General features: G+C 42.5%; 1 protein-coding gene and 2 non-coding genes across 3 annotated transcripts; all 3 read right to left on the bottom strand.

Moving 5' to 3' along the window:
- Positions 1-1734: 1734 nt before the first annotated feature.
- On the bottom strand, positions 1735-9430 carry nop56 (NOP56 ribonucleoprotein homolog). Its single transcript, XM_008409479.3, has 12 exons — positions 9297-9430; positions 8593-8682; positions 8395-8509; positions 7186-7350; positions 6792-6990; positions 5874-6061; positions 4715-4866; positions 4413-4513; positions 3413-3561; positions 3099-3220; positions 2738-2857; positions 1735-2463 (listed from the first exon to the last, which is right to left on the bottom strand). The coding sequence occupies exons 1-12, from the start codon at positions 9297-9299 to the stop codon at positions 2266-2268; spliced, it is 1602 nt and encodes a 533-aa protein (XP_008407701.2). The 5' UTR covers positions 9300-9430; the 3' UTR covers positions 1735-2265.
- LOC145551788 (small nucleolar RNA SNORD57) lies at positions 2940-3008 on the bottom strand. The gene has a single exon (XR_014087708.1). It is a non-coding gene; the product is annotated as a small nucleolar RNA SNORD57 (small nucleolar RNA).
- LOC145551789 (small nucleolar RNA SNORA26) lies at positions 4951-5070 on the bottom strand. Its single transcript, XR_014087709.1, has one exon. It is a non-coding gene; the product is annotated as a small nucleolar RNA SNORA26 (small nucleolar RNA).
- Positions 9431-9630: the final 200 nt, after the last annotated feature.

The raw sequence follows: 9630 nt of genomic DNA, 5'->3' as shown, positions 1-9630 counted from the left end.
GGGGCGACAGCAAATCACTTGTGTTGAGTTGTCAGTTCCTCATATAGAGAATGCATGTTGTGACAGTGGAGAGGAAGAACTCCCCTCCACCATTAGCAGAACCAGAAGCGGGCTCAGTACCGGCAGCCATCTGCCATGACGGACTGGAGCTGAGAGAAGACGGAGCAGAAACACAACAACAGGTCAACTGATCAGGAGAACTTTCCATGTTCATGGAAGTGAAAAGGAGAGTGAGAACGGTTGGGTGATGGCAGCATCATGTCGGCCAACGCCCTTTTCCAGGAAGCAACCACAGCTAATCAACGCCAGACCAGGTGCAGCTTCTGTGGAGAGAAAAATAACTGAGAAAACAAAAAGCTTAGTTTCTCACTAAACTTTTTAGTTAGAAAAGGTTTAGTTTCTAACTAAACTGATTGTTTAGTTAGAAACACCATTGCGCCACCTTCTGTCTTCTCTCAGAGAAGGGAACCGTTTCCCTGGTTTTGTTTTTTCCCCTCTGTGAGCTGCCACCTTATTGTGGTGGAGGGGTTTGAGTGTCCCAGTGATCCTAGGAGCATTGCAGGCTTCGTGCCTCTGTTTGGGTCGGGTCTGCCGGGGCAAACAGGTCCTAGGTGAGGGATAGGACCAAGAGCAGCCCAAAGATCACTTAAAAATATAAATACAGAATGTTCCTATTTAGAGATGGCGATATAGACGGGGTTCCTGCTTACAACCAGAGCTATAGACAAAAGTCAGTTTTCTCCCAGTGTTTTATCAGCCTGGCGGGCCACCAGGCTATGGGTTATGTTAAATGGGGATTTTCCTCCACCAGTGATAGTAAAGACAGATTAAAGGTATATAGTTGAGAAAGTGAACTGACTGAGGAGTTGTGAACCAATTGTGCCACCCCTTCAGTTGCCTGTTGGCTTCACACGCTGTTATTTCTGAGTTTTGATGCCAGATCCTGCAACTCAGACTTTCTGTAACTTGACATATTTTAACCCAAACACGCAGCAGACCGCTGATAGACGAACCGAGCATGTCGTCCACCGGGCTCAGCAGGTTTTCTGGAGGAAATCCTGCAAGCTTTCCCAGGTGACGCTTCCTGATTGTTCTCCGTTTTGACTTGAAACTTTCTTAGCAATCTCCCTTAAAGAATGCTGCAGGTATTTTGCTGTGACGTCAGTTAATGAATGGCTCGTTGCTCATTGTTGCTCTCACATCTTGTCAACAGTCGTCCTTAATAAAGAAACCCGTAAAACAGATTCATTACTTGTGTGCTAAATAGAGCATGTTGGTAGTGATGCGAAATATTGAAGCTGTGTAATAATATAATAGTGTATATTAAACATATCCCATCATTTAGTGACACACATTGTGGCTACGCTGCATTCATCAAGACTGCCATACAAGGTAATGCGCAAAAGAGAACTTGTGGATGGTGATCTGTAATTATAGATGTCCGTTTAATTTCATTCTTACAAATACTTCTGTATTTAAATTTTTTTAAAAGTAGGATATTCTCATGAAAGGATTCGTGCAAACATCTGCGATAACTTTTCTTTTTAAACGGATAGGATATTCTGAAGTGATATTTGTGTCGTGTAAATTGTTCCAATAAGCAAAACTCCTAAGCTTCCACTTCAGTCTCGTCACTTAAAGTTATCCAATGATAATATTTAACATCAACACAGCCTGCTGCGGTAGAAGATATACCAACTTATATTCTTAGTGACACTTTAAAAACACAGAAGCTTCGACATACGTTTTATTACAAAAATATCACAAATCTTCAAGGCATCTTGAATAAGCGCAACTTGGAGGGATTTTCAAACAAGATTCACTGAAAGGTTCCTCATAACTGAAAAGATCAGGGAATTCCTGGACTTAACACTGGTAGTTCACTTGCTGGCAATTAATCAGAACTCGGACACCTTTCTAAAAACAAAACTATAAAAACACAGGACTGATTCCGTTACGTAGTACAGAGTAAACGGGTGAAAGCTTTATGTTTCAGGCATGTGCTTTACTGGAAATGTTTGGATGAGTCTGCTGTTAAATTACATGGCATCTGGATATTCCACATAATTCAAAATCCTAAGAGTAGCACAACCTCACAAATTAGCAGGAATATCTGGTTTTTAAGGCTGGAGGTGCCAAATGTTTCCTCAATTTGATACAAAATATATTTACACAGAATTATGACACATTCATAAGCATTTATACTACATAAACGTTGGTTACGTACAAAATAAAACTGTACACAAAAATAGAAAGTCTTTGTCACTAATTCGCCTCCTTTTTCTTCTTCTTCTTAGACATTACTGGTTCTGGAAGTTCTTCAGTTGCCTCGGCCGCCAATGTTTCGCTCTTTCGTTTCTTTTTCTTGACTGGAGTCTCCACGGCCTCGGCCTCTTCGGTCTCTGCGGCTTGTCTTTTCTTTTTCTTCTTCACTACAGGCGTGTCAGCTTCTCCATTCTCCTCCTTAAAAAGGAAAAAAAAAAATTTTAGTTTTTGTTTTTAGTGATTGTTAAAATGTATTTATAATTCTGGTGGTTACTAGATTTCCTGTTTTGATTTATTGTAATTGTTTGACTCTCTTCAGTGATCAAGCCCATTAATAAGGACCAGCCAATGGTTCGGAGCCAGAAGTTGATGTTGCATGTCGTACACTGAGAACGGACCACTGACGCGGGTCGAGTCTCAAATCTAAACATGCAGCAAGGGCAAGAAAAAACCCCAACTAAAATCGACTCACCTCAGCTTCGCCGTTTGTTTCACCGTTTTCTGTTTGTTCCTGCTGCTTCTTCTCGCGCTTCTTGCGTTTCTTTTCCTTCTTCTCCTGTTTCCGCTTCATTTCAGTTGCTATGTCGGTAGCCTGAGGATGGGGAGGAACAGAAACCGTTAAAAGCAGCAGTGCCACATTGGATCGGATCGTCTCCGAATGTGCTGGAAATGCTGCATCAGGCTCATTAAATCAGTTTTTGCCCTCACAGTAATGTCAGGGGAATAATTTATCATCATTTACAGCATCGTTTAGACATGAAGGCGACGTTAAAATTAAAGCTATGCTAGTCTCCAAGAATTTATAAACTTATTGAGAAGTTAGAAAAACTCACCTCTTTCACAGCCTCCTTCATGACATCCATGTTTTTCCGTGGAACCTCTCCGGTCTCGTAGAAGGACAGGCGCTCCTCCACCTGTTCACGCAGTTTGTCTCCAAACACGCTGGTTGGGAGCTCTGGAAGGCAGCAAAACAAATAATCAAAGCAGGGACTGAAGCAGGTTTAACTTTCTGCAGAGCGCATGCAGCCTTGCTCAGAAAGTTGCATCTCAACATCAACCTGACGGATGAATGCTGTTGACGAAAAATGAAAGCATCATTGTGGTCGCCGCTACGTTTACGACAAAGTGGCGCTGCACAGTCGCTCACCAGAGAAGCAGTCGATGCGCGAAGCAATGGTGCATTTGTTGGCCAGGTATCTGGAGATGCGGCCTTTGTTCTTGGCAGCGGCGCGCCCGATGAAGGTGGAGTGGAAGATGAGGCCGTACTTGGGAGTGTTGCCTCGTGTCTTCAGAGCTCTGTGGGAAGACGCAGGCGCTTTTTCACACTACCAGCAGAAACCAAGTGAGCTGCTTACTGGAAAATGTGCAATACTAGAAAGAAAGAAAATCAAGAGAAAGAAAAACTCTGGTATTGTTATTAGGAGCTCTCTAGAGTTTAACCCCTTAAATGTTCTGCCTAATCAAAGCAGAACAGTTGTCTGTTCAAGTTGTCTGTGGAAACACGGACAACTTTGGAGCTAAAATGCAAAAGCTTCTCAGCAGCTGAACAACGCCCTCTTGTGGACAGTCAACACATTATAAATAAATAACCTTAAAGGTTTCAATCACAACTCCAAAAAAAAAGAAAAGAAAAAAGAATCACCTTGTTCTTATTAATAATCGATTAGAGAAATCTGCCATAAAATTCAGGTAAAATTATTTCTAGACCTTCCTGTGCAATGAGTTTATTAGTTGGTTTTAATTTAACATTCTAAATGTTTAAAATTATGATAAATGTTTTGACTCAGCTAAAAACAGAGCCAAAGTGTTCATCTGTGAATAGTTAACTTTTTCCAGATCAGACCTTTTAAACTACTTTAAAAAACTAATTAAACTGCATTTAAAGAGTAGAAGCTAAACAATGACAAAGTGTTTCTGTAAGCATCTGTCTTTATAACCCTCTTTATAGCAGAAACAACTATCTTCATCAGAGCTCGTCGGTGTTCTACCTCGGCGCTGCGGTGGCTGCTCAGACTGTGGGTTTGCGTTAGAGTGAGCGGGATCACTCCGGGGGGAAGAGCTCCTCCGGTCACCCTGCTCTGCTCCGGCCCCACCCTGCCATCACTGCAGCCACTTCTTCCCCCAGCAGGGAGGGGGCGCCCCAGTACCTGAACAGGGCCTTTTCCGCTCCCAGGATCTGAACGGTGGAGGCCGGGTACTTGGCCAGATTGGTTAAACTCCCGGCGTGGGAGATCAGTCGGGCTCCAACCTAAAGGAAACAGGAAAGGTAAGAAGGTTTTGACTTTGCTGAAAAGCTAAAAAGTTTGAGTTAAGTCAAGCTCTGCATATGTTCTCAGGACCATCAGCACCAGATTTATTTCTCATCACACCGATTCAGGGGATTGACAGATTTTGGTAAAACATCATTGGTCCCTCGCGCCATCGGGCGCGGATTTCATCTGGTGCTCACCACTTCTCCGATGAGGGCGGCCAGGTTCGGCGCCACTTGGCTCATTTTAGAGCGGAGGTACTCCTGCAGCTCCAACCTGTAGGCGGCCAGGGACACCACGCGGTTCGAGAACCTCTCGATGTTGATCAGGTCGATGGGTGAAATGTCCATACCTGAGGAAGATGAGGGGAGGCAGTCAGGAGACGATGGGAGGGAAAAACCCAACGTTTTCAGCAGTAATGCCGTCTTTACGGCGAGGTTGTTTCTCCCGACAGGATCCGCAGTGAGGACTGGAGCCGTCACTACAGGTTTATGAGAGACTCTCTCTGCCCCCCTGTGTTCAGCACCAAGGACGATTGGGGGTCCAAGGTGGGCAAAAAAGGGGCTTGATAACTTTAACACATTTTGTCCCGTCTACTGGAATCTTACACACTCTACACTACGCTAAAAAAGAAAAAAGGTAATTTATTTATTTTACCGTTTTAAACTGAAAGGTGTGGCATGCACATTTAACAAGCCAACTGCTCGGCGCAGCAGGTTTTTTTTTTTATTTTATTTCTTTGTCATTGATGCCTGCTGGGTACTTTCTGAGCTTCTGAACTGTTATATTCAATTCTGTGCAGAATAAATGTGCCATTAGTTTGGCTGACCTGTAACTCCTGAGGCATCTCCAGTTTACACTGCTGAGTTTTATTGGGGGGAGAAAAGCCGAGCCCGGCTACACCGATTCATCCTTTTATTAGAAAACCATATAAATAAAAACCCTACAAAAAGGATTGATGTTCCACGGACTGGAGTTGCTTATTTGCTGCAGCTATGTATTTACAGTGCGACACAGCAGCTACAGACTTGTTCTGTTCCGTTTTTGTGGATTGTCCCCGTCAAATAAACAAAATGAAACGCACGTCAGTGTGTCTAAATTCAGAGCTCACGTACAGGAACGCGAGTTAACCGTGCTAAATTTCTTACTACAGCCTCACCACAAGAGGCCTGAATAGAACTGAATGCCAAACCTTTTAACTATTCGATTAAAAAAAAAAAAAAAAAAACCCTGGAAAATACACATCATTTTCCATACAACGGCGCCCATGAATGATTTATTCGGCCACAATTAACGCCGCAGCTGCCCAACCTTCACCAGCGCTCTGGTTTGGGTCGCGCTCAGATTCAGTTCGCTCACCCATTGAGGAACGCGATGCGTCCAGGATGGCCTGAGCCTTGGCGCTGTCCATCACCACTTCCTCCAGGCTCTCCAGGCTCTCCTCCGACAGCTCCTTCCTGTTGCCAATGAGCTGAGCCAGGCGGCAGTACATCGAGTTGTCCGTCACGACTTTGATCAGCTCCGGGAAGTGGTAGCCATACCACTCACTGCCAAAAAAGAAACCCCAAATATAAACAAAAAACATCAGAACCACAGTATAAATAAACCTATGACTAACCAGCTACACCTTCATGTACAATGTCTCACCCAACAAAGCTGCCTTACCAGACATCAGCCAGCACTGCACCAGTGTTGGAAGAGATTTATGTACCTCCCGTTTCTATACAGACAGTACTCTGACGCACGGTCCGTGGTAAGCATGAGGAGGATTAGGTGTGAAAACTGATCATTGAACAAAAGGTCATGATCATGCAGTTCCGTAAAAAGCTCAGGAAACACAAACTTAATCAAAACCAAGGCTGCAACTAACAATTATTTTAATAAATAAATTATTCTAATGATTAATGTGATAGAAAATGCTGTCGCATTTTTTTGTTCAACTACTTGCGTCTTTTTTATACAATAGAATTCCGTTAAAATATGAAAATTTACTTTTTAAAAAAAGTAAACATGTTATTGCATTTTTATTTCCCAAAATGCAAAACACCATCACTTTACTATGAAACTGGAGGAGTTCAGGGTAGAACATATTTACAAAATATTTTTTACGGACAGTTTTGGCTTAATTACTGGTCTGTTGTGTTTACCTTTTAGAAAATTACCTTTTCCCCGAGTCTCTCCAGTTAATGATTAACCAGTCACTAAATTAGTTGACGATTATTTCAATAACTGATTCATCACGATTAATCTATTGGTGGGTTTCCACCATAAACCCACCGGACTCGCATGGAGAACGTGTTGATGTCTTTGTCGAGCTGGTCCAGCAGAGCGATGGACTGGATGATCATGTTGTCGGCCCGGTTGACGTTAAACTTGACCTTGGCTCTCGAGTAGCTGTGACCCAGACCCAGCTGGGCCTTGGAGGCGGCCTGCGCCGTCAGACCCTTCACCAGAGAGTGGAAGTGCAGGCGTACACCTGTCAGGATGAAAGAGACGGGTTGAGACGTTTCACTGGCAGGTACGACATAGTAAAATTGTTTTGTGGCTGTTCAGATTTTCAGTATAAACCTTCATGAGTTTCAGGATAAGGATGCATCATAACAGGCCACATAAAATAATAATCTACTTTCACCTTCGTTCCAAACTTTCCATTTTTTGGTTGTGATCTCACCTCTGGTTATCTCAGCCACTGCACCTCCGGTCTGTATGGAAATACTGAATTCCTCCTGAAGAGCAGCTCCGATTTTGGCATCGGAAACCCCCAAAACCGCCTTCTTCTTTCCAGACAGAGAAAGGTTTGTCTCCAAGAACAGCTTGAGGTCTGCATGAACCACACCTGCATACAAACCAAAGCGTCAGACTCTTGAGCCAATAGAATCCCGACAAACATTAACCACATAACAAAAAAATATAAGTTGCTTTCCTCAGATGTTCAGGGTCAGCATTAGGCTGTCATCACAATAATTCAGTGGATTGACAGATTAAAGTGCATCATTACAGCCGAGGAGCAGAGATGAACCAAGACACTGACTGGTTATTGGCAGATCTTTACACCAAATCATGCTGCTGCTTTTTTAAAGGGGTAGTATTTTTTTTTCCAGGCACATGGTGCCATTTTATACCAGTAACTGTGTTACGTTCAGTTGTTATAGAAATGTTGCATATATCAAATGTAACATAAGAAATTTTACTTTGTAGTTCAACACCTTAAAATTGGGTCTGTCAAATTTAAAAACTCCTCTTTACGAAACTAACTCTTCAGAAAGTCACCACAACATGACTCTTCTATTAACCCTTCAACAGCATTTTTAGCCAGCATTACACTGAGACGTTGTTCAAATGAGCTCAGCAGATGCACAGTTCCACCAGGTATCTGCTGATTGTCACTGGTTAGTCTGAAGGAGCTTCTGATTCATCAGTCGGAAGCTTGGAAACCACATCTCTAAAGAGCTGCATCTCAAAGGCGGCGCTAGGTCCAACAAATGTCTTGCACAGCTGAATGGTTGCCAAGGGAGATTAAAGGATTTCTCATACAACACAAGAAAGAATCATGGCAACATTTCAGATGTTTTATTTTATGAGGGAGTAACATAACATGATATAAAACTGAAAAAACATTAAATTTCAGATCAAACTGCACCTTTAGCAGGGGTGAGATTTCAGAAATGAAAATGAATCTATTTTATAATTAAGCTTCTCCACTTAATCTTTAATTTTATCATGGAACTCGCAGGAAAATAGAGAATATAAAGTCAGATCGGGGTGAGTTTTTAAAGAAACTGCTTCAGCAGGTCTAACTGATAAAAATCTGCCATGCAAATCGGTGCAGCTTTGCTGAGGATATCCTTCATTCTCCTGCAGCAGCTGTTAACACACAAACCTTCAGAGATGGCGTTCATGTTCTCCAGGGCAGCCTGCGCAGACTTGAAGGGGAAGAAGGCGGCCAGGCTCACCATGCTGTTGAACTTCCCGAGACTCAACACGCTCTCCTCCACCTGTCGAACACACACACTGAGTGAGTGAGTCCAGCGCATATAGAAGGAGCACCGCGCAGCAGAAAAACAGCACACTCACTCACCTGAGGTAGCAGCATGCCTATTTCCTCCACCTCTTTGACGGCGAACAGCGCGTAGCCCGCCGCATGCTCGAACAACACGTGCAGTAAAACCTGCAGAACGGAGATTTACGAGATTGAACGACTAAACTCGACAGCAGGACTGGGGTTAACTTTCCGAACAGCGGAAGTGTTTACAAGTCCACACGTGGTTAATATTAAAAGACTTAGTTTGGGTATATTAAATGTAATTATTACAGAATAACTTAAATAGAACAATGATTGTCGTATATAGTTTAAATGTTTAATAGACTGAATAGCATATCGATCTATGTAACAGGATAGTCCTCATGACGAACCCACGTGTTGGTCTAGGCCTTCTGGAAGATGCTACTTGCTAGCTTCTGCAAGCAGCCCAACTAAAACTCAGAATATTAAGTGAGAGCACACATATACTTTTGTCTAAAAAGGTGCTACTAATAAAGGTACACGTATATTTATCCCAAGTGATTTACATGTCTTGGTAATAATGAAACAAGTTTAGTTGCTAATACGGTATTAAACAGATGTGGCTAACCGCGCCTCAACGCTACAGAAGGCCTACATATGTGCTGCAATAAACGCACAAATATAAGCAAACATTCCCGTGAAATATAAATAATTCAAAATATGCCATGATTGCTTTATCTGTTATCTTACTGCCAGCAGATTTATCACCCTAAACTTACCATTTTATCAGGGAATTAGCAGAACCACGCAATGCGTGTCCGCTCTGCTTGTTCACCTCTGAAGAAAGAGACGACGTAGACGTTTCAGCACGTTGCAACGCGCTCGCAAAATCGCGAGATCTACATAACACCGCGAGAAAATTATCATGGAAATCTTTAATTTAATCATGGATATTTTCTTTTTGGGGAAAAGCAATATTGTTTCATAGATTTGAATAAGCTCAAATTCACTTTAATGTTTTTTTATGCCTTAGGGACAGACCTGGTCCCGTACTGTATGAGGATAAAGGCAGAACCTTATTTAGGGTGTAATTTCTGTTTTATGTTATGTTTT

The sequence above is a fragment of the Poecilia reticulata genome, chromosome 5, assembly GCF_904066995.2.
Source record: "Poecilia reticulata chromosome 5, P_reticulata-male-v2, whole genome shotgun sequence".
Taxonomy (NCBI): Eukaryota; Metazoa; Chordata; class Actinopteri; order Cyprinodontiformes; family Poeciliidae; genus Poecilia; species Poecilia reticulata.
This window is presented reverse-complemented; position numbering and strand designations above follow the sequence as displayed.

Coding starts and splice junctions, on each gene's coding strand:
- nop56 (XM_008409479.3), bottom strand. Junction 6,062..6,791: donor ACGTTCTCCATGCGAGTCCG/GTGGGTTTATGG, acceptor CTTTTTTGGCAG/TGAGTGGTATGGCTACCACT. Junction 4,514..4,714: donor CCGCCCTCATCGGAGAAGTG/GTGAGCACCAGA, acceptor TGTTTCCTTTAG/GTTGGAGCCCGACTGATCTC.